The sequence below is a fragment of the Somniosus microcephalus genome, chromosome 2 (assembly GCF_052327205.1).
Source record: "Somniosus microcephalus isolate GS21.2 chromosome 2, FLI_Smic_1.0, whole genome shotgun sequence".
Classification (NCBI taxonomy): Eukaryota; Metazoa; Chordata; class Chondrichthyes; order Squaliformes; family Somniosidae; genus Somniosus; species Somniosus microcephalus.
This window is the reverse complement of record NC_140988.1, coordinates 38781740-38807382: the sequence shown is the minus strand read 5'-3', so window position 1 is coordinate 38807382 and position 25643 is coordinate 38781740. Positions and strand designations below refer to the sequence as shown.

General features: G+C 47.1%; 1 protein-coding gene across 1 annotated transcript in view; it reads right to left on the bottom strand.

The window, feature by feature from the left end:
- Positions 1–25643, bottom strand: part of LOC147122656 (cystine/glutamate transporter-like) — a 294916-nt gene that overhangs the window by 210172 nt on the left and 59101 nt on the right. The window contains exon 2 of the mRNA XM_086008514.1: positions 687–813. Coding sequence (XP_085864640.1) covers positions 687–813 — 127 coding nt within the window. The remainder of the gene's footprint in view (positions 1–686; positions 814–25643) is intronic.

Here is a 25643-nt window from a genome sequence, read left to right as displayed (position 1 = left end):
GAAAGTCAAGCTCCACTCCTCTCCCTCCCTCCAAGAAAGCCCCAGAAATCCTGGGGCAACATTAAAAAGGCGGAAGCCCAGTGATCTGGATCTGTGACCTTTATTCCTCATCTTTGCAGCTGAAGAAGTAGGCCTTCCCTGGGAGGCAGGGGGTAGGGAGCACATTATGGTCTGGAGAATCAACTGGATCATTTTGAATATGTAGCAGTTGGAATGCTGCTAAAACTGAATGAACTTTATGTTGAACAGCATTAAGAAAGTAAAGGCTCTAAAATTCCACAGTGGTTCCTCTGGCCTCTCGCCAGCAGGAGACCGGGAGAATCCCTATGGAATTTCAGGGCCAAAATATCTTTTTCATATTGTGAAAATGTACCGCGTCATTGCCTTCTGTCATAATCAGAAATGCATAATAAGCAGTTTTATACATTACTACACGTTCAAGGAATCCTGAAGAAAATGCAAAATATCCCACTCTCCATGTTGCCTTTGCCATTTTTCTTAAAGGAAAGGCGAATGATTAAAAAGATTATGAATGCTTGAAATCAGTATAATTCACATGGGTTTAGATTTCTAAACAGATGCAGATCTCTTTCATACTAAAAATGCACAAGCTGGAACAGAGCATTTTGATACAAAGATGTGGCTTCCCCTGTCTGTAAGCAGATAGGCTTTGGAAATCTACTCACCGAATGATAATCAGTTCTACCCAGACTCTAACGAAAGCTGGCAGCGGACCAAAGGCTTCCAGGATGTACGTGTAATGAGCTCCCGATTTCTTTATACTTGTCCCAAGTTCAGCATAAGAGAGCGCTCCTGACAACAAAAAGGAACAGAGGGAACAAATAAGTGACTTCTCAAAGCATCTTTCTGTACGTAACTATAAATGCATAAAGTCTCACATCCATCTCAGTTCAAGGTTTTACACTTTTTTTCAGACACAAAACAGTCTTTAAAAAAACGATTGACCCACTGGCCTTGTAAGTGGTGCGGGGTTGGAAGTGGGATGGGGTTGAAATGGGGGTGAGGGTGGGCCCATAATTTACTAGCAGCTGCCAATCTAGAGAGAAACAAGTATGCTATAATCGGCTTCAGGGTGTGCCTAGCAGAAATTAGTCTCTACTTGACCTGAGAGTGTGCCTATACACAGCAACAAAACTTATGACTTAAAGGGACAGGCCTGGTTACACACAGCTCCACGTGTTAGTAACAAAACAATACACTGTACGTTCTCTGGTAAAATGGTCCTGTCCTTATAAAGCATTGTGGTCCAGATATTTCGCTGGGGCTGTACCAGTCTCCCACTCTAACTCCAGCGGGAGACAGGTGGAACCCTCTAGGAAGCAGCGGAAAAGTCTATTTGCTGCGATTTACGCTGTTTTTATGTGGGTCTCCCATTGGAATGTCAGTGGTTGCATCTTCAGACTTACCATGAGCAATGGCATGGGACATCGGCTAGTACATATTTAAGTCACATGTTCAAATTGCAGGTTTGCACATTTTTTTTTAAAAGTATCAAAAAGAGAAAGAAAGCCCATTGGTTTCTTTTGACCTCTTATTGCCCTCTAATCGACATCAGGATTCACCTGTTTACAGCAACAAGACGTTGCAGCCTTAACGGGACATATCAGATTACAAAAAGCTGCGGCTCAGCTGCAGCATAATACATTGCGCATTGGAAAGAGAGACGTGCATTTATATAGCGCCTTTCCTATTCTCAGGATGTCCCAAAATGCTTCACCACCAATGAATTAATTTCAAAGTGTAGTCGCTGTTATTTTGTAGACAAATATGTCAACCTGTTTGTGCACAGCAGGGCCCCATGAACAGCAATGAGATGAACAAACAGTTCATCTGTTTAGGTTGAGGGATGAACGTTAGCCAAGACACTCAGAGAAGTCTGCTTTTCTTCTAAAAAGTGCCATGGGATCTATTATGTCCGCCTATACAGACTGACGGGGCCTCGATTTAATATGCCATCCAGAAAACAACATCTTTGACAATACATCATCCAGTCAATTTTGCATTGCAATGTCAGCCAAGCTTATGAGCTCAAGTTCTGGAGTGGGGCTTAAACTCGCAACCTATGGCCTCAGGAGCAAGACTGCTACCACTGAGCCAACTGACACATTATTACACAGTATAAATGCTCTGGTCCGTGTAAAACAGCTTAGCCTCCAACTTACCATGACCACTCCAAGTTACTATCCAGTGATTCTTGCTGGAAGTACATGTATGTGGACATTGGGTAAGTACAGGATTGAACTCGATTGTGATGCCCTGTAGTGAAATAGCCAACTAAAACGCATTGTTAAGTCTCATACAAGGGGAGGGAAGAACACTGGGGGAAAAATTACAGTCAAAATATTCATAATTTGGGAGACACGATCTAGTGAATAATTCTGCAATCTGAAAGAAAATGTCCTTGCAATGCCCTTTTGCCAGTCGCATGATCAACGTGCTGCCTTTGCTTCCATCACAGTGTTTGAAGCATGCACTTGCTAAAGCCATTTCTCACTTTGATACAATGGGGGTAAATTTTCAACTTTGCCACTTGGAATGAAAGTTGGGCAGGTACTACAATGGGCGGGTGATCTGCTCTGGCAGGTCACCACCCAGGTGGCAAAGTTGAAAATGACACCCAGTGTTCTGAGGCAGCTGTGAACACTGGTGCGTCACCACTAGAATCTACAAATAATTGTATGCATATATACTGCAATATAGTGGCTGGTGAATTTTGCTACATTTTATTCCTTGACTTAAAAGGGTAATATGCCACAAAATTCATGATCTGTTTGGTGCTATGTTATAAAATATGTCATGAATCTTATCATCATGAAGAAATGACTCATGAAATAACACTGGGAGGCTAGCTGGTGGTGACGTCCAAGGAGTATAAATACTCAGGCGTGGGCCCAGCTTGCCCAGGATGTTTTTGTAACCAGGAACTAGTGATGTAACTAGAATCTCATGGTTGTGAAACAGTTGATTAAAGCCTTGTTTTATACTCAACCAAGTGCTTAGTGAGTTTTCTTATGTCAAAATGCAAAATATACGGTAGTGTTTATTGGTCTATGGCAGTAATGGAAAATGGGCTCATAGTGAATCGGAAGCCCGCTTTACACTGCGCCTGAGTTTTTTTGCAATGGGAATGATTTCCAATGATTCACTGTGAGCCCATTTCACGCTACTCATAAACACCAATTGTACCCTTGTGAACTCTTATGCCATATAGAACTGCTTGTATATTCAAAGAGCCAGAAACCTGTAACATCAAATAGATCACATGGAGAAACAAAGCAATTTTATTGGAAGCCGTTTTGTCAAGAAAGTTCATTATCCACTGTGAATTACCACACAGCTTGGGGTGGTCACAAGACAATGACACATCTGGATGGTGTAAGTGGGTAAATGCACTTACTGTTGTGGCACTGAGCAAAACAGAGAGTAGGGATAAACGGATCTTTTTCAGTTTGGCAGGCTGTAACTAGTGGGGTGCTGCAAGGATCAGTGTTGGGGCCTCAGCTATTTACAATCTCTATTAATGACCTAGATGAAGGGACCGAGTGTAATGTATCCAAGTTTGCTGATGGTACAAAGCGAGGTGAGACAGTAAGCTGTGAGGAGAACACAGAGTCTGCAAAGGGATATAGATAGACTGAGTGAGTGGGCAGTAAGGTGGCAGATGGAGTATAATGTTGGGAAATGTGAGGTTATTCACTTTGGTTGGAAGAATAGAAAAACAGAATATTTTTTAAATGGTGAGAAACTTTCAAATGTTGGTGCTCAGAGAGATTTGGGTGCCCTCATGCAAGAAACACAGAAAGTTAGCATGCAGGTACAGTAAGCAATAAGGAAGGCAAATGGCATGTTGGCCTTTATTGCAAGGGGGTTGGAGTATAAGGGTAAGGAAGTCTTGCTACAATTGTACAGTGCCTTGGTGAGACCACACCTGGAGTACTGTGCACAGTTTTGGTCTTCTTATCTAAGGAAGGATAATCTCGGAGCGGCAGAGCGACTACAAAAGGCCCCAGAGGCTCAGGTAGGCCTCAGTGCGGCATCGGCAGAAGCGGGAGGAATCTCGGAGCAGCAGAGCGACTACAAAAGGCCCCAGAGGCTCAGGTAGGCCTCAGTGCGGCATCGGCAGCAGCGGGAGGAATCTCGGAGCAGCAGAGCGACTACAAAAGGCCCCAGAGGCTCAGGTAGGCCTCAGTGCAGCATCGGCAGCGGCGGGAGGAATCTCGGAGCGACAGAGCGACTACAAAAGGCCCCAGAGGCTCAGGTAGGCCTCAGTGCAGCATCGGCAGCGGCGGAAGGAATCTTGGAGCGGCAGAGTGACTACAAAAGGCCCCAGAGGCTCAGGTGGACCCCAGTGCGGCATTGGCAGTGGCGGGAGGAATCTTGGAGCGGCAGAGCGACTACAAAAGGCCCCAGAGGCTCAGGTAGGCCTCAGTGCGGCATCGGCAGTGGCGGGAGGCGGAGCAGAGCGGTAGAGAGACTACAAAAGGCCCCAGAGGCTCAGGTAGGCCTCACCAATCTCCAATCTCAGGGAAGGAGAGAGGTAAAAAGTATTCGAGGTGTGACGTCACCACAAAACAGGTAGGTGATTGGTTGGAGTATTTCTCTCTCTCTTTTAAAACTTTAAATCTGTGGTTTATAGTTTTTAGGTCTCTGTGGTGTAGCGGGGACAATTTGTAAACCAGGGCCCTTAAATATATCACAGAATCACACAAAATCACAGAAACCCCACAGTGCAGATAGAGGCCATTTCGGCCCATCGAGCCTGCACCGACACATATCCCACCCGATCCCCGTAACCCCTACACCAACACATATCCCACCCTATCCCCGTAACCCCACGTATTTAATCCCCCTAACACTAAGGGTCAATTTATCATAGCCAATCAACCTAACCCGCACATCTTTGGACTGTGGGAGGAAACCGGAGCACCCGGAGAAAACCCACGCAAACACGGGGAGAATGTGCAAACTCCACACAGACAGTCGCCCGAGGCCGGATTCGAACCCGGGCCTCTGGCGCTGTGAGGCAACAGTGCTAACCACTATGCCACCGTAACTGTAGTGAAATTGGTGGGATTCATTTAATTTTAATTAATTAGTTAAAGGGTAAGTCATGGCAGGACAGCCCAGTCCCGTAGTGTGCTCCTCCTGCTCTATGTGGGAAATCAGGGACGCTTCCTGCGTCCCTGACGACCATGTGTGCGGGAAGTGTGTCCAGCTGCAGCTACTGACAGACCGCATTGCGGCACTGGAGCTGCGGATGGATTCATTTTGGAGCATTCGCGATGCTGAGGATGTCGTAAATATCACATATAGCGAGTTGGTCACACCACAGGTAAAGGGTGTACAGGCAGGAAGGGAATGGGTGACCAGCAGGCAGAGTAAGAGGCGCAGGCAGGTAGTGCAGGTATCCCCTGCGGCCATCCCCCTCTCCAACAGATATACCACTTTAAATACTGTTGGGGGGGATGACTCATCAGGGGAAGGCAGCAGCAGCCAACTTCCTGGCACCATGGGTGGCTCTGCGGCACAGGCTGGGAGGAAAAAGAGTGGAAGAGCTATAGTGAATTGTAAGGGGAATAGATAGGCATTTTTGCGGCCGCAATCGAGACTCCAGGATGGTGTGTTACCTCCCTGGTGCAAGGGTCAAGGATGTCTCGGAGCGGCTGCAGAACATTTTGGAGGGTGAGGGCGAACAGCCAGTTGTCGTGGTGCACATAGGCACCAACGATATAGGTAAAAAACAGGATGAGGTCCTAAAAGCAGAATATAGGGAGTTAGGAGGTAAATTAAAAAATAGGACCTCAAAGGTAGTGATCTCAGGATTGCTACCAGTGCCACATGCTAGTCAGAGTAAAAATAGGAGGATATTTCAAATGAATATGTGGCTAGAGGAATCGTGCAAGGGGGAGGGATTCAAATTCCTTGGACATTGGAACCGGTTCTGGGAGAGGTGGGACCAGTACAAACGGGACGGTTTGCACCTGGGCAGGGCCGGGACCGATGTCCTAGGGGGAGTGTTTGTTAGTGCTGTTGGGGAGGGTTTCAATTAAAGTGGCAGGGGGTTGGGAACCTGAGCAGGGAGACAGAGGAAAGGGAAACAAGGAAACAAGCAAAAGATAGGAAGGAGAAAAACAAAATTAGAAGGCAAAGAACTCAACGGTTTAAATCAAACACGGTCACAGTAAATAATAATTCATGTAGGTCTGACAGTGTTAAAAAAATAAGCCTGAAGGCTTTGGCCTAGAAATTGGGTTCTGGTCTTGCCAGGGCTGTAGCGCCAGAAAGTTTGCGCCAGCGGTAATGCGGCAGCGCGCGATGAAAATTCAGGTGCGCCGGGCCCAGACGGCGGCGGGCGCTAAAACCCTCCTTTAGCGCCTCAAAACGGGCGTGAACTTGGGTTTCCCGGCGCTAATCCCCCGCTGCGGCACCCGATGCGGTGCGGCAGGCGGGGGAACTGCAGGCCTCCTCCTCCTGTTAAGGAGGAGCTGCCTGCAGCCGACAACTGTCCGGCGGAGTGACCCGACATCTGAGCCCGGCACCTCGGGGAAGTGCCGGGCTCGCATGAGACACTGATCAGGGCCGCGGGGGGGGAATGCAGGAGTCCGGGAAGGGAGGTGTGGGCAGGCGGCCGCCGGGAACGCGGCCGGCCGCCGCTCCACCTTTATGCGCCGGCGCACACTGGGGGAAGACTCTGTTGCCAGAGTCTTAGTTGCGCCTGCCACGGGCGAGGCGGGCGCAACTGAATTTCGGCCTGGGGCCGGGTTACCACGGCAACCGGGACGCTGCGCACACCGATGACGTCATCGGTGCCGGCGCAGCGCTACCGGTGCAACGCCGATTTAGGGCCCCAGGGAATTTCTCAACTGGCCATAACTCCGGCGCTAGGCCCTCTAGCGCCTCAAATGCGGCGCTAGGCCTACCGAATTTCTAGGCCTTTGTGTCTTAATGCAAGGAGCATTCGGAACAAGGTGGATGAATTAGCTGCGTAAATAGAGGTAATCAAATATGATTTGATTGGGATTACAGAAACATGGCTCCAGGATGGCCAAGGCTGGGAACTCAACATCCAGGGGTATTCAATATTTAGGAAGGATAGGCAAAAAAGGGAGGTGGGGTAGCATTGCTGGTTAAAGAGGGGATTAACACAATTGAAAGGAAGGATATTAACTCTGATGATGCGGAATCTGTATGGGTAGAACTGAGAAATATCAAGGGGCAGAAAATGTTAGTGGGAGTGGTATATAGACCTCCAAACAGTAATACGGAGGTTGGGGATGGCATTAAATGGGAAATTAGAGATGTGTGCAATAAGGGCACAGCAGTCATCATGGGTGACTTTAATTTACATATAGATTGGGCTAACCAAATTAGTAAAAATACTGTGGAGGAGGAATTCCTAAAATTTTTACGGGATGGTTTTCTGGAACAATATGTCGAGGAACCAACCAGAGATCAGGCCATCTTAGACTGGGTATTATGTAATGAGAGAGGATTAATTAGCAATCTTGTTGTACGAGGCCCCTTGGGTCAGAGCGATCATAATATGATAGAATTCTTCATTAGGATGGAGAATGAAGCAGTTGACTCGGAGACTAGGGTCCTGAATTTAAATAAAGGAAACTACGATGGTTTGAGGTGCGAATTGGGTAGGATTGATTGGGGAATGTCACTCAAAGGGTTGATGGTGGATAGGCAATGGCAAACATTCAAAGACCGCATGGATGATCTACAGAAGTTGTTCATCCCAGTTTGGGATAAGAATAAAACAAAAAGGGTGACTCAACCGTGGCTAACAAGGGAAATTAGGGATAGCATAAAATCCAAGGAGAGGGCATATAAATTGGTCAGAAAAAGCAGTAACCCTGAGGATTGGGAGCAGTTTAGGATTCAACAAAGGAGGACAAAGGGTTTAATTAAGAAGGGGAAAATAGAATATGAAAGTAAGCTTGCAGGGAACACAAAAACTGACTAAGAGTTTTTATAGATATGTGAAGAGAAAAAGATTAGTGAAATCAAGTATAGGTCCCTTGCAGTCAGAAGCAGGGGAAGTTATAATGGGGAACAAAGAAATGGCAGACCAATTAAATGCATATTTTGGTTCTGTCTTCACAAAGGAGGACACAAATAACCTCCCAGAGATGTTGGAGAGCAGAGGGTCTGATGAGAGGGAGGAACTGAAAGAAATAAGTATTTGTAGGGAAATGGTGTTGGGGAAATTGATGGGATTGAAGGCCGATAAGTCCCCAGGGCCTCATAATCTACATCCTAGGGTACTTAAGGAAGTGGCCCTAGAAATAGTAGATGCATTGCTGATCATCTTCCAAAATTTGCTGGAATCTGGAACTGTACCCATGGATTGGAGGGTAGCTAATGTTACCCCACTATTCAAAAAGGGTGGTAGAGAGAAAGCGGGGAATTACAGACCGGTAAGCCTGACATCGGTAGTGGGGAAAATACTAGAGTCCATTATAAAGGATGTAATAGCTGAGCACTTGGAAAACAGTGACAGGATCGGACAAAGTCAACATAGATTTATAAAAGGTAAATCATGCTTGACTAATCTACTGGAATTTTTTGAGGATGTAACTGGGAAAATAGATAAGGGAGAACCAGTAGATGTGCTGTATTTGGACTTTCAAAAGGCTTTCGATAAGGTCCCGCATAAGAGATTAGCGTGTAAAGTTAAGGCACATGGGATTGGGGGCAAGGTATTGACTTGGATAGAGAACTGGTTGGCGGACAGAAAGCAGAGAGTAGGAATTAACGGGTCTTTTTCCAAGTGGCAGGCAGTGACTAGTGGGGTACCGCAGGGATCGGTCCTTGGACCCCAGCTATTCACAATATACATTAATGATCTAGATAAGGGAACTAGATGTAATATCTCCAAGTTTGCAGACAACACAAAGCTGGATGGGCATGTGTGCTGCGAGGAGGATACCGAGAAACTCCAGGATGATTTGGACAGGTTGGGTGATTGGGCAGAAGCATGGCAGATGCAATATAACGTGGATAAATGCGAGGTTATCCACTTTGATGTCAAAAACAGAAAGGCAGACTATTATCTGAATGGCAATAGATTGGGAGAAGGGGAAGTGCAACGAGACCTGGGTGTCCTTGTGCACCAGTCACTGAAGGTAAGCATGCAGGTGCAGCAGGCGGTGAAGAAGGCAAATGGTATGTTGGCCTTCATAGCAAAAGGGTTTGAGTACAGGAGCAAGGATGTCCTGCTGCAGTTGTACAGGGTCTTGGTGAGACCACACCTTGAGTATTGTGTGCAGTTTTGGTCACCTTATCTGAGGAAGGATGTTCTTGCCATGGAAGGAGTTCAGCGAAGATTTACAAGGCTGATCCCTGGGATGGCAGGAATGATGTATGAGGAGAGATTGGGTCGATTGGGCTTATACTCGCTGGAGTTTAGAAGAATGAGAGGGGATCTCATCGAAACTTATAAAATTCTGACAGGTCTGGACAAACTAGATGCAGGTAGAATGTTCCCGATGGTCGGAAAGTCCAGAACCAGGGGTCATAGTCTAAGGATAAGGGGTAAGCCAGTTAGGACAGAGATGAGGAAGAATTTCTTCACCCAGAGAGTGGTGAACCTGTGGAATTCTCTACCACAGAAGGCGGTTGAGGCCAAGTCTTTAAATATATTCAAGAAGGAGTTAGATATATTTCTTCGAGCTAAAGGTATCAAGGGATATGGGGAGAAGGCAGGTACGGGGTACTGAGTTTGGATGAACAGCCATGATCTCATCAAATGGCAGAGCAGGCTCGAGGGGCCGAATGGCCTACTCCTGCTCCTATCTTCTATGTTTCTATGTTTCTATGAGGGATGAGAGGGCTGTCCTATGATGAGAGATTGTGTGGAATGGGCCTATACTCTCTGGAGTTTAGAAGAATGATAGGTGATCTCATTGAAACATACAAGATTCTGAAGGGGATTGACAGGTTAGATGCTGAGAGGTTGTTTCCCCTGGCTGGAATGTCTAGAACTAAGGGGCATAATCGCAGGATAAGGGGTAGGCCATTTAGGACCAAGATGAGGAGGAATTTCTTCACTCAGAGAGTTGTGAATCATTGTAATTCTCTGCCCCAGAGGGCTGTGAATGCTGAGTCGTTGAGTATATTCAAGGCTGAGATAGATAGATTTTTGGACTTGAGGGGAATCAAGGGATATGGAGATCGGGCGGGAAAGTTGAGTTGAGGTTGATGATAAGCCATGATCTTATTGAATGGCGGAGCAGGCTCGAGGGGCCGTATGGCTTACTCCTGCTCCTATTTCTTATGTTCTTATGTTCTTAAAACAAACTAAGAAGGTTCCAAGTTCAATGATGAATTAGCTGATTTCAGCTGGTGGTGGTAAGGAGTTGACAATTGGTCTCCATCCTGAATTAGGTAGTGGGAAAAATCAGCCAGAGTTCCAACTTTTGATTGTCACCTAGCAACTGCTCCTGGAAAAGTGTGTGCGTGCATTGTTAAGTCTGTGTGTTCCAGTTGTATTAAGATTAATTACTGACACAGACTACAAGAATAAAGTTCAACAGGTCTTTACTAGTTGGAGGTCAGGACTATACTAAATACAATGTCACTACACAGTACTTATATACCGGTGGTCACCACCGGTATTACGTATACAGCAGCCAGAGAAAGTAGTACATCTCTTAAGGTGGAACAGGCTTAAGTTCTCTTAAGGTGGAACAGGTTACATACACCACAATCCTCCCTTTTTAGCTTAACAGTCATATCCCCATTTAACATAACATAATAACATATATACATATATAACTTCAGGTATAAACAGTTCAAAGGTTCAGTCTCTCAGGAGGCCTTCTGATTCGGTTTGGATAATGCCTTTCAGTGGTCTCTGATTCTTGTTGCTGAGGTGACTCTTCTTGTTGGTTTCCTATGTATTGGACGTCATCATCAGGTACAGTCCCTGCCGAGGTAGATGCTTCAGGTTCATTAGCGTCTTCCACAGTTGTCTCTGTTGCAACCATGGGTTCGACCCTTGCTCTTGATTCTACCAGTTGATCCGCATGACGCCTTATCACATTGTTACCAATATCTACTGTGTACACCAGAGGTCCTTGTCTGGCCCGAATTGTTCCGGACTGCCATTTTTCGTTTCCATAGCCCCTTGCCAACACTGGTTGTCCTACGTCGAAACTTCGAGTGGACTTGTTATTAATATGCCGGAACTGTTTGTTTTCCACTTCCCTCCGCACATTTGGTTATAACAAGTCCAACCTGGACCGCAAACTCCTGTTATAAAACATCATGGCAGGACTTTGGTTAGTCACTGCATGAGCAGCGTTTCGATATGCCATTAGGAAATTGTCCACCTTGTGTTGTAACGGAATCTGATCATCGTTCATGGCATTTATTGCATTTTTGAATGTTTGGACAAATCTCTCGGCCAACCCGTTTGTCGCCGGATGATATGGGGCAGAGGTATAATGTTTCACCCCATTCTTCTTTAAGAATTTTTGGAATTCTTCCGACACGAACTCTGGTCCGTTCTCCGAACATATCTGTTCTGGCAATCCGTTCCTTGCTAATATTGTTCTTCACACCGCAATTGTCTTTTCTGAAGTAGTGGTATTCATCTTGATCACTTCTGGCCATTTGGAATGTGCGTCCACCGCAATTAGGAACATGGAGTCCATGAATGGACCAGCAAAGTCAATATGTATGCGTTGCCATGGGGCTGAAGGCCATTCCCATGGGTGTAGCAGTGCGATCGGAGGTGCATTTTGCACTTTTTGGCACCCAGCGCAGCTTTTTGTCAACTCCTCTATGTGTTGGTCAATGCCCGGCCACCATACATAAGCCCTAGCAAGGCTTATCATCTTAACTCCCCCCAGATGACCTTCATGCAGTTCCTTTCGAACTCTTTCCCGTAACTTGGGAGGAATAATCACTCTTGTCCCGTACATCAAAGTACCATGGCAGACGGACAGCTGGTCTCGCCTTGCCGAGAATGCCGGTAACAGAGGATCACCATGTGTTGGCCATCCTTTCACTGTCACCTCGTAAACTCGGGACAGTGTCGGGTCATTCCTGGTTTCTCTTTCAATACTTGCATTGGTGACTGGTAAACACTCGATGATGGTCGAATGAAATAACTCAACAGGGTCAACTTTCATCGTCTCTTCTGCTTCAGGTAGTGGCAGGCGCGACAGCCCATCAGCATTGCCATGCTGCTTTGTACCTTTGAATTCTATTTGATATTGATGTGCCCCTAGGAAAAGGGACCATCTCTGGAGTCGTTGTGCTGTCATCACCGAAACACCCTTCTTAGGGTTAAAAATGGATACCAACGGCTGATGGTTTGTCAGAAGTGTGAATTTTTGGCCCTGCAGGTAATGATTAAACTTCTTCACTCCCCATACAAGGCTGAGAGCCTCCCTATCGATCTGCGCATAGTTGCGCTCAGCGGAGGTCAATGATCTGGATGCAAACGCGACTGGCCTTTCCGTGCCATTTGGCAACTTGTGTGAAAGTACTGCCCCAATACCATATGGAGAAGCATCACAAGCCAACCGAATAGGCAGTGTCGGGTTGAAGTGAGCCAACACTTCCTCTGAGGTGATCAATTCTTTGCTTTTGCGAAATGCCTTCTTACAGTTTTCGCTCCATTCCCATGGTACCCCCTTCTGTAAAAGAGCGCTCAGCGGGTGCAGTACCGTGGATAGCTTCGGTAGAAACTTATGGTAATAGTTAATCAATCCCAGAAACGACCTCAACTGAGAGACATTATCCGGAGCGGGAGGCTTTACAACTGCCTCTATCTTGTCAGGAGACTTATGAAGCCCCTCCCGGTCAATGACATGACCACAGTACGAGATCCGCTTCTGAAAGAACTCACATTTCTGCCGATTAACTCTAAGTCCATACTCTTTCAGTCTGTTGAGCACCAGTTCCAAGTTTGCGAGGTGTTCTTCATCACCATCACCTGTAATCAGAATATCGTCCAGGTAACATTGTGTGCCTGGAATTCCCTGTAATACCTGCTCCATGGCCCTCTGCCAAATTGCCGGAGCCGATGCCACTCCAAAAACCAGCCTATTATACCGTTACAAACCTCTATGCGTGTTGATCGTGAGGTACTGGCGTGACTCTTCTTCAACCTCCATCTGCAAGTACGCCTGCGCCAGGTCTATCTTGGTGAAGTGTTTCCCGCCAGACAACGAAGCAAAAATATCCTCAATCCGCGGAAGCGGATACTGCACCGTGTGAAGCACCGGATTAACGGTAATCTTGAAATCTCCACAGATGCGAACCTTCCCTGGTTCTCCTGGCTTGTTGCTCGAAGGACGTTTCATAACGGGAACAATGGGCGTAGCCCACTCACTCCAATCTACCTTAGACAGTACACCTGAACGTTCTAGTGCTTCCAGTTCCGCTTCTACAGTAGGTCGTATTGCTGGCTTTGAAAAATGTTGGTTGTGCATGTTCATCAATCTTGATGTTTGCCGTAATTCCTTTCAGTGTTCCCAGTCCTTGCTGGAACACCTCTTTAGCATCATCCAATATTTTGGACAATCGTTTAGGTTTGACATCTTTTTCCCCGGAATCTACCGTTAGTGCTTTTAAGGAGTGTCAGTCCATATTCATTTTCCTAACCCACTCCCGTCCCAGTAGTGGTGGACCTCCTTCAGGTAGCACATATAAGTCCATTACTTGGCTTTCTTCGCCCTTGTGGACCACTTTTACCTCTATCTTTCCGATGGGGTACACTCTTTGCCCCGTGTACGTTTTCAATATAATCTCCATATCCCGTAGGGGAATATGTTGGAATAACCTTTTGTAATCTTTCTTATTCATGACCATCAATGCCGATCCAGTGTCCAATTCCATCTTTACTTGGACTCCTGCTATCTGAAGAGTGAGCCAAATTGTCTGGAGATCTGCATCCTTACCAACGTTGTGTACTCTTAAGCTACCCAGTTCATTACTGCTAGCGTCTGAATCTGACTTCTGTTCATTCGAACTGGTCTTTGTCACCTTGTGTACCTTTATGTATTTTCCTTGCGGTGACTTTTTGTTGCTGGTCTTCTTTCCTGACCAGCATACTTTAGCTATGTGGCCAAGCCTGCCACACGTTCTGCATTCTTGGTTTTTAAACCAACACTGGTTCTGATCGTGTGTTGTCTTTCCACAACGATAACATTTTACAGTACTCAAACCCAATTTATTTTTACTGAGTTCCGGTGACCGTAGCTGCATTACTGCTGTGCCTCTCGCTGCGGCTTCGTGTGCTGCTGCCATAGTGACCGCTTTCTCAAGCGTCAGCTCATTCTCCTCAAACAGTCGCTTTTGTGTATCTTCTTTTAATAATCCACACACAAATTTATCTCTTAGCGCTTCTGTCAGTCCCGTTCCAAACTGACAGTACTTTGCTAGCTTACGCAATTCCATTAAATATTCAGCATTGCTTTCATCCTTCAGCTGCCTTCTGCTGTAAAATTTAAATCGTTCCGCTCGCATCAGCGGCGTGGGGTTTAGATGATTTTTCAGGACAGTAACAATCTCCTCGAACGTCTTATCCGCCGGTTCATCTGGTGATAAAAGGTGTTTCAATTGCCCGTATGTCTTTGCACCCATTAAGTTCAATAAAGTTAGTGCTTTCTCTGCATCTGGGATTTTATTTGCTTTACAATAATTTTGTATGCGTTCTACACAAATGGCCCAATCCTCGATGTCGCTATCAAAGGTATCAATGTTCCCATGTTTAGGCATCGTTGCAATTTATTTTATCCCAAGATGGCGGCTTCCCGCTCTTGTCTTTGTCCTCCGCCTACAAAATGGCGGTTTTCCCGCGCTTGGCGGTCTTCACCCACTGGCTGCAATGGCGTTTGGCGTGCCGCTGCTGCTCCCCTTTCCCAGCGGTTAGTAACTCCCCCGACGCTGTCTCCGCTTCACCGCGGCTCCCTCTGGCATTCGCGCTTCCCCGATGTCGCGCCTCGCAGCCCTTCTTGCAGCCCGGTTATTAGCACCGGCTGCGTTCGCCTTCACCGCGGCTCTCGCGCCTTCAGTCACCCCAGACGCTGCGCCTTTTTGGCCCGAAAGCGGCCCGGCCCTTATCACCAGCCGCGATCGATGTCCCCGCGCTGCGCCTTTCGGCCCGAATGCGGCCCGGCCCTCATCTCCGGTCGCGATCGATCTCACCGCCCTTATTCCTATGTCTTCCTCCCCCCGTCTGTACAGCCAACGCGGCCGACTTTCTGCTCGCGTCGCTGACCGGCTTACCCACCACTGAGGTAGAAAGAAGATAGCTGACTGCCGCTGATGGAGGCTTCGAGTTCAGGATGTCTTCTGCACTCCGGGTTCTCGATGCCTGCTGCGCGACGTGTCTTCCAGCAGGGTGATGAGGGTGGATGAGAATCGGACTCGTCGCCACTGTTAAGTCTGTGTGTTCCAGTTGTATTAAGATTAATTACTGACACAGACTACAAGAATAAAGTTCAACAGGTCTTTACTAGTTGGAGGTCAGGACTATACTAAATACAATATTACTACACAGTACTTATATACCGGTGGTCACCACCGGTATTACGTATACAGCAGCCAGAGAAAGTAGTACATCTCTTAAGGTGGAACAGGCTTAAGTTCTCTTTAGGTGGAACAGGTCACATACACCACATGCGTGGACACTGGCCGAGGACAGGATTGAGCATTGTTTATATTCCCCCCTCCCCGAGCACAATCAAGTAGCCTGCTGACACCCACTCTCTTATCACACTGTACTGGTGGCCAACTGGGACGCATAGGTCTGTACTTAGCAAGAGTTAGTGCCTTCAGGAGAGGAAGGGAGAAAAGGTGAGCAAAAAGAACTTCAACAACCTCACCTGAACTCTAAGCTGTTTTACTAGCTTGAAATGTTATTCTTCAAAGTATATACAGATGTGGTTGTTTGTTCCCCTTTAAAATTAGACCTGTATCGGAGATTAAAAGGCAAGCATAAAAGAGGAAAATGGTTCGCCATGAATTTTATGACAAAACTGGAGAAGGAAATGAATGATTTGGAAAGTAATGCTTCACTTTCATGTTTCCTTTTGCCATCTGTATTTCTGGCATTCCACCCCATTAAGTTAATGAACTAGTGTCAAGTAAGGATTTGGAAGGTCAAAGTGTAGTGTTTTTTTTCCACAAGTATACCCATGAGCTGTGCTTTGGGCAACAATTCAGGTTGCATCATGGTTTATGTGAAGTTTGGAATGCAGTGCATCTTTATCCAATAAATCTATCATTGTCAGCTGAGGTCATTTTGGTTTTGTTTAGGAAGAAGGGAGAAAGTGAAGAGAAAGAAAGGGGCATAAGGAAGAATGAATGGGAAACCAGAGATGCACACCAGGGAAAGTTTTGTTTGCTCACCAGTTAGATCAACAAACAATCAATGAAAAGGCCAAAGCATAAGGATTTATAATCATTTAACCTAACAGCATTGCATGAGAAGAGGCAGAGCAGAGAATGGACTTAAGATAACCCAAGGTAACTCGCCAGCCTACTGCTCCACCTTTATTTCAGATCTTTTATAGACTCTTGGGCTTGCCTGTTTGGCTTGTCTGATGGTTTTGAAAGTTTTGTTTTCAGTGCAGTAATCCAGTGGAGAATAAATTTTCCAAACAGCCAGGTTGACAAATGTCAAACAGGGGGACCTAGTGATCTACATATATATATTTATATATATATCTTTAATATTTATATTAAAACAAAACTGCAGTAGAAACAAATTTGCTCCATTAATAATCATACAATTTTAAGAGAGTCCAATGAGATGCATGCCAGGAGATGACAAGGAAGTCATGCAGATAAGGGTTGCATTGGAACAGATTGGATGGATGAATGGTCTTTTCTTATCCCACAGTTTCTTACACTCTTATGTCCCGAATTAATTTAATCTCAGAAGTTCAACAACAGCTGTAAACTACTTTGACTTCATTCACACCTTTGAAACTCTTCTTCCATTCTCAAAATACCTCCTGCAGATGCAGCTCTGCCCTATGCATGACTTCCTTCCATGACAGAAAGCCTGAGAGAAGCCTGGGAATGAGACTCAGGCTATCCATTAAGGGAAGAGGATTGACAAGAGGTATGGAGACAGATTCTCAACACCACAACCAGCATCAAGCTTTTGGAGCTGAGAGCTAGATGTAACTCAGGATCATACATTACGCATAACTTATTCCACACACGTTCCATAGATCTCATCCCTGCACACCAGATGAGTACTTCTGGGGATGCGAACAGAAGGGCGCCCTCCTACACATATTCTGGCTATAGCTCCACATCTAGCCATTTTGGATAGCAGATTAGGACCATGACTGTTATTACAATCCTAGAAGACTCACCTCAGTGCTTGCTTGTCCCGTCCACAGGAGAGCAAGTGCCGCCACAAGCACTGCGAAGTACATACTGCTCCTCCAAGTTTTGCAGGCTCAGAGGATGGGATGAATGGGAGGAGAAAGAAGAGTGGGATTCACTTGCTTTTGTATGTGGGGGAGGTCTTGTTTTATGTGCATGGCAGTCTCACTTTTAGATGTTACTTTTTCTATGTGTGGGGCTCACTTTTTTTATATGAGTATCTCACATTTGGGGGGTCTCGCCTTTGTGTGGATGCAGGGTCTCATTCTTGTGTGTTTATGGCAGGTCACATTATTGTGTAATCATATATGGCCCATGACCCGTTTTGTCACATATATCTAGCTCTCAGCTCCAAAAGCTTGAACATCACACTCTGGTTCACTTGTAATATAAAACTCATTGCCCTAAAAGCCCATATATCCCAAAATGCGAGCACAACAATGCCAATGAGTGAGTAGATATTTGGCACTGAACCCATGGGATCAGGTAATTATAATATCATAAGGCAGGCTAGCAGTGCAACTCCAGCTGCTGACTCGGGAGTTACGCTGGGAGAGAATGGATCCTTGTTGGTGTCACAAGTGAAGGGGGAGCAGCAGATTAAAGGAACAACAAGTATGTGCTACTTCGGTCCACATGGCAACATTTAAACAGTACTTTGCTGCCACAGCAAGATGGGAAAGTACATAATGCCACAGACAAAGATTTGCTCAGCACTTTGTACCAGACAGACGGAAGATTGGCAGAGTCAGAAGTATTTGTTGTGGTTACTGAGTTGCTCCCATCTGAAATTTTCAAGGAGACAGTCCTGAAAAGCCAAAAAGAGTCCTAGGGTATAGCAAAGTACCTGGAGAAATGCCCATCCCCACCACGGGACAATCATCTGAAAGCTCAGAGTTGCCATCTCCACTTCCTCTAAACATCGCACAGCCAATTTCAGTGAGAGGGAGCTGGAGGTATTGTTGGCCCTGATAAGAAAAAGCCGGGCCTGTCTGCTGGGCCACCATAGGAAGAATCTAAGTAAAACAGTGGCTAGACCTACATGGAGCAGGTGGTCCATTGCTGTCACGTCAGCTCCTCGACACTCAAGGCTGTAGTGCAGTGCAGGAAAAAATAATTGACTTGACAAGGGCAGGTTAGACAGACTCGCACCTCACACGCATCGCACCACCCCCCCCCCCCCCCCCACACACACACACACACACACACACACACACATATACAGAGCACTGAACCCATCACTTACTAGTTTCAACGGGCAAGATTTTCATTGGGCCGTGGAGGCGGGATTGGAGGCATGTGGGGGGTTAAATCCCGAAATCGGGGGCACGAACCTGTTAAGTCTGTGTGTTCTAGTTGTAATTACTAACACAGACTACAAGATTAAAGTTCAACAGGTCTTTACTGGTTGGAGGTCAGGACTATACTAAATACAATATCACTACACAGTACTTATATACCGGTGGTCACCACCGGTATTACGTATACAGCAGCCAGAGAAAGTAGTACATCTCTTAAGGTGGAACAGGCTTAAGTTCTCTTAAGGTGGAACAGGTTACATACACCACAATCCTCCCTTTTTAGCTTAACAGTCATATCCCCATTTAACATAACATAATAACATATATAACTTCAGGTATAAACAGTTCAAAGGTTCAGTCTCTCAGGAGGCCTTCTGATTCGGTTTGGATAACGCCTTTCAGTGGTCTCTGATTCCTGTTGCTGAGGTGACTCCTCTAGTTGGTCTCCCATGCATTGGGTGTTATCATCATCAGGTACATTCCCTGCCGAGGTAGATGCTTCAGGTTCATTAACGTCTTCCACAGTTGTCTCTGTCGCAACCATGGGTTCGACCCTTGCTCTCGATTCTACCAGTTGATCCGCATGACGCCTTATCACATTGTTACCAATATCTACTGTGTACACCAGAGGTCCTTGTCTGGCCCGAATTGTTCCGGACTGCCATTTTTCGTTTCCATAGCCCCTTGCCAACACTGGTTGTCCTACGTCGAAACTTCGAGTGGTCTTGTTATTAATATGCCGGAACTGTTTGTTTTCCACTTCCCTCCGCACATTTGGTTTTAACAAGTCCAACCTGGACCGCAACCTCCTGTTATAAAACATCATGGCAGGACTTTGGTTAGTCACTGCATGAGCGGCGTTTCGATATGCCATTAGGAAATTGTTCACCTTGTGCTGTAGCGGAATCTGATCATCGTTCATGGCCTTTATTGCCTTTTTGAATGTTTGGACAAATCTCTCGGCCAACCCGTTTGTCGCCGGATGATATGGGGCAGAGGTATAATGTTTCACCCCATTCTTCTTTAAGAATTTTTGGAATTCTTCCGACACGAACTGTGGTCCGTTGTCCGAACAGATCTGTTCTGGCAATCCGTTCCTTGCGAATATTGTTCTTAACACCGCAATTGTCTTTTCTGAAGTAGTGGTATGCATCTTGATTACTTCTGGCAATTTGGAATGTGCGTCCACCGCAATTAAGAACATGGAGTCCATGAATGGACCAGCAAAGTCAATATGTACGCGTTGCCATGGGGCTGAAGGCCACTCCCATGGGTGTAGTGGTGCGATCGGAGGTGCATTTTGCACTTTTTGGCACCCAGCGCAGCTTTTTGTCAACTCCTCTATCTGTTGGTCAATACCCGGCCACCATACATAAGCCCTAGCAAGACTTTTCATCTTAACTCCCCCCAGATGACCTTCATGCAGTTCTTTTAGAACTCTTTCCCTTAACTTGGGAGGAATAATCACTCTTGTCCCGTACATCAAAGTACCATGGCAGACGGACAGCTGGTCTCGCCTTGCCGAGAATGCCGGTAACAGAGGATCACCACATGTTGGCCATCCTTTCACTGTCACCTCGTAGACTCTGGACAGTGTCGGGTCGTTCCTGGTTTCTCTTTCAATACTTGCATTGGTGACTGGTAAACACTCGATGATGGTCGAATGAAATAACTCAACAGGGTCAACTTTCGTCGTTTCTTCTGCTTCAGGTAGTGGCAGGCGCGACAGCCCATCAGCAATGCCATGCTGCTTCGTACCTTTGAATTCTATTTGATATTGATGTGCCCCTAGGAAAAGGGACCATCTCTGGAGACGCTGTGCTGTCATCACTGAAACACCCTTCTTAGGGTTAAAAATGGATACCAACGGCTGATGGTCTGTCAGAAGTGTGAATTTTTGGCCCTGCAGGTAATGATTAAACTTCTTCACTCCCCATACAAGGCTGAGAGCCTCCCTATCGATCTGCGCATAGTTGCGCTCAGCGGAGGTCAATGATCTGGATGCAAACGCGACTGGCCTTTCCGTGCCATTTGGCAACTTGTGTGAAAGTACTGCCCCAATACCATATGGAGAAGCATCACAAGCCAACCGAATAGGCAGTGTCGGGTTGAAGTGAGACAACGCTTCCTCTGAGGTGATCAATTCTTTGCTTTTGCGAAATGCCTTCTTACAGTTTTCGCTCCATTCCCATGGTACCCCCTTCTGTAAAAGAGCGTTTAGCGGGTGCAGTACCGTGGATAGATTTGGTAGAAATTTATGGTAATAGTTAATCAATCCTAGAAACGACCTCAACTGAGAGACATTATCCGGAGCGGGAGCCTTTACAACTGCCTCTATCTTGTCAGGAGACTTATGAAGCCCCTCCCGGTCAATGACATGACCACAGTACGAGATCCGCTTCTGGAAGAACTCACATTTCTGCCGATTAACTCTAAGTCCATACTCTTTCAGTCTGTTGAGCACCAGTTCCAAGTTTGCGAGGTGTTCTTCATCACCATCACCTGTAATCAGAATATCGTCCAGGTAACATTGTGTGCCTGGAATTCCCTGTAATACCTGCTCCATGGCCCTCTGCCAAATTGCTGGAGCCGATGCCACTCCAAAAACCAGCCTATTGTACCGGTACAAACCTCGATGCGTGTTGATCGTGAGGTATTGGCGTGACTCTTCTTCAACCTCCATCTGCAAGTACGCCTGCGCCAGGTCTATCTTGGTGAAGTGTTTCCCGCCAGACAACGAAGCAAAAATATCCTCAATCCGCGGAAGCGGATACTGCACCGTGTGAAGCACCGGATTAACGGTGATTTTGAAATCTCCACAGATGCGAACCTTCCCTGGTTCTCCTGGCTTGTTGCTTGAAGGACGTTTCATAACGGGAACAATGGGCGTAGCCCACTCACTCCAATCTACCTTAGACAGTACACCTGAACGTTCTAGCGCTTCCAGTTCCGCTTCTACAGTAGGTCGTATTGCATAGGGTACCGGTCTGGCTTTAAAAATTTTTGGGTGTGCATGTTCATCAATCTTGATGTTTGCCGTAATTCCTCTCAGTGTTCCCAGTCCCTGCTGGAACACCTCTTTAGCATCATCCAATATTTTGGACAATCGTTTAGGTTTGACATCTGTTTCCCCGGAATCTACCGTTAGTGCCTTCAAGGAGTGCCAGTCCATATTCATTTTCCTAATCCACTCCCGTCCCAGTAGTGGTGGACCTCCTTCAGGTAGCACATATAAGTCCATTACTTGGCTTTCTTCGCCCTTGTGGACCACTTTTACCTCTATCTTTCCGATGGGGTACACTCTTTGCCCCGTGTATGTTTTCAATATAATCTCCGTATCCCGTAGGGGAATATGTTGGAATAACCTTTTATAATCTTTCTTATTCATGACCGTCAATGCCGATCCAGTGTCCAATTCCATCTTTACTTGGACTCCTGCTATCTGAAGGGTGACCCAAATTGTCTGGAGATCTGCATCCTTACCAACGTTGTGTACTCTTAAGCTACCCAGTTCATTACTGCTAGCGTCTGAATCTGACTTCTGTTCGGTCGAACTGTTCTTTGTCACCTTGTGTACCTTTATATATTTTCCTTGCGGTGACTTTTTGTTGCTGGTCTTCTTTCCTGACCAGCATACTTTAGCTATGTGGCCAAGCCTGCCACACGTTCTGCATTCTTGGTTTTTAAACCAACACTGGTTCTGATCGTGCGTTGTCTTTCCACAACAATAACATTTTACAGTACTCAAACCCAATTTATTTGTGCTGAGTTCCGGTGACTGTAGCTGCATTACTGCCGTGCCTCTCGCTGCGGCTTCGTGTGCTGCTGCCATAGTGACCGCTTTCTCAAGCGTCAGCTCATTCTCCTCGAGCAGTCGCTTTTGTGTATCTTCTTTTAACAAACCACACACAAATTTATCTCGTAGCACCTCTGTCAGTCTCGTTCCAAACTGACAGTACTTTGCTAGCTTACGCAATTCCATTAAATATTCAGCATTGCTTTCATCCTTCAGCTGCCTTCTGCTGTAAAATTTAAATCGTTCCGCTAGCATCAGCGGCGTGGGGTTTAGATGATTTTTCAGGACAGTAAGAATCTCCTTGAACGTCTTATCCGCCGGTTAATCTGGTGATAAAAGGTGTTTCAATTGCCCGTATGTCTTCGCACCCATTAAGTTTAATAATGTTAGTGCTTTCTCTTCATCTGGGATTTTATTTGCTTTACAATAATTTTGTATGCGTTCTACATACATGGCCCAATCTTCGATGTCGCTATCAAAGGTATTAATGTTCCCATGTTTAGGCATCGTTGCAATTTAATTTATTTTAATTTTTATCCAAGATGGCGGCTTCCCGCTCTTGTCTTCGTCCTCCGCCTACAAAATGGCGGTTTTCCCGCGCTTGGCGGTCTTCACCCATCCCCCGATGCTGTCTCCGCTTCACCGCGGCTCTCGCGCCTTCAGTTGCCCCAGACGCTGCACCTTTTTAGTCCGAATGCGGCCCAGCCCTTATCACCAGCCGCGATCGATGTCCCCGCGCTGCGCCTTTCGGCCCGAATGCGGCCCGGCCCTTATCTCCGGTCGCGATCGATCTCACCGCCCTTATTCCTCCGTCTTCCCTCCCCGTCTGTACAGCCAACGCGGCCGACTTTCTGGTCGCGTCGCTGCCCAGCTTACCCACCACCGAGGTAGAAAGAAGATAGCTGACAGCCGCTGATGGAGGCTTCGAGTTCAGGATATCTTCTGCACTCTGGTTTCTCGATGTCTGCCGCGCGACGTGTCTTCCAGCAGGGTGATGAGGGTGGAAGCCTCTCTTCGACGTCCGTTCTGTGGACGAAGCCGCCGTGGATATAAACTGCCGCAGGGTAAGAATCGGACTCGTCGCCACTGTTAAGTCTGTGTGTTCTAGTTGTAATTACTAACACAGACTACAAGATTAAAGTTCAACAGGTCTTTACTGGTTGGAGGTCAGGACTATACTAAATACAATATTACTACACAGTGCTTATATACCGGTGGTCACCACCGGTATTACGTATACAGCAGCCAGAGAAAGTAGTACATCTCTTAAGGTGGAACAGGCTTAAGTTCTCTTAAGGTGGAACAGGTTACATACACCACAGAACCCATCCCGCACCCAACCTGCCTCCATGCCAGTTTCAAAGGAGGCGGGTACCCGACCCACATTGGGACCTGCCTCCCCGAGGCGGGAAGGGGATTAGTGCCAATTAACTGCCTGTTAACAGGCAGTTTTTAGCCTAATCCCTATTTTCATTGTTGAAATGTGGGATTCCCGACGGCTCCAAATCATGCCAAGTTAGCGAGGCGGGCCGTCGGATGAAGAGCTCGGAGGGGACGAGATGTCCGGTGTTCAGGTGAGTGATGGGTGCATGAGGGAAGAGGTAAGTGTGTTTGGTGTGTTTAAAGTGTTTAAAGAATTTTACTTACCTTTACAACCTTCCTTCCTTCAGGTCTCGGGAGTCCCTCATCTCACCGGCACAGAAAGCAGAATGGCCGCAATCTGTCAAAAGTTCCAGCATTCAGCTTTCTGTTCCGGGGGGATCTCTAAATCATCCTGACAGGAAGGAATTAACCTGGAGTACAGTTTGTCAGTGTTTGACAGCTTCAAACAGTTGTGAAACACTGATATTTCATCTGTCAAAAGGTCTTGACAGATGTTTAGTTTAGTTTAGTTTAAGTTTAAGTTTAGGTTAGTTTAGATTAAGTAAGGAAGGAAAAGACCGCCAAAAAGGCCACCAAAGACAAGAGCCGACAGAGAGAGAAAAAAAAACCCGAGGAAAACATCAGAAAGAAACAAAGACAAAAAGAAACAAAGCAAAGGGACAGAAGAAGGAAAGGAATAAACCCGGGGAAAAACCGGGAGAACGAGGCACCAAGGAGGAGCGGCGGCCGGGATACAGCCGGAGCGGCGGCCGAGATACAAAGCCCGAGCGACGGCCGAGATACAAAGCCCGAGCGGCGGCCGAGATACAGCCGGAGCGGCGGCCGAGATACAAAGCCCGAGCGGCGGCCGGGATACAAAGCCCGAGCGGCGGCCGAGATACAGCCGGAGCGGCGGCCGAGATACAAAGCCCGAGCGGCGGCCGGGATACAAAGCCCGAGCGGCGGCCGAGATACAGCCGGAGCGGCGGCCGAGATACAAAGCCCGAGCGGCGGCCGGGATACAGCCGGAGCGGCGACCGAGATACAAAGCCCGAACGGCGGCCGAGATACAAAGCCCGAACGGCGGCCGCAACACAGAGCCGGAGCGGCGGCCGAGATACAAAGCCAGAAGCCCGGGAAAGGCCCGAGGAGCCAGGCCGAGACAGAGGCCCAGAGACCTCTGAGGAGGAGGGGAGCAGCCCGAAGGCACCGGCTCCCAGAAGCAAACCAAGACAGTGAGTACAGGGCCCGGGGCGGGAGCCTGAAGCCAGGGAAAGGCCCGAGGAGCCAGGCCGAGACAGAGGCCCAGAGACCTCTGAGGGGGAGGGGAACAGCCTGGAGGCACCGGGAAACAGCGGCTCACAGACGCAGACCAGGACAGTGAGTACGGGGCCTGGGGAGGGTGAACCCGGGAGCCGAGGCTCAGGGACCACGGGGTCAGAGAGGGGGAGCAGTCCGGAGGCACCGCGAAACAACCTGGAGAGCGAGCGAGTCCGGGGCCTGGGAAAGTCCACGAGCCGGGAGAGGGAAACACCAAACCCGGGGCCCCAGAAAAGTTTACTCTAAGGTCAGCAATAATTTTTACTATTTCTGCTAAAAATGAGTGAGTCAGAGGAGCCGCAGCAGCTCCCGTGGTGCACTGAGAGCAACCCCTTCCAGCTTCCCCCCAACATCAAAAAAAATGGGGAAAAAACGCTCAAGCAACGGCAGCTGAGAGCGAAACCAGAAACTCTCTTTGCTGACTGGTACACCAGTGGGAACATGAGTAATCTCATTTTTTACTCAGAGCAGCCAGC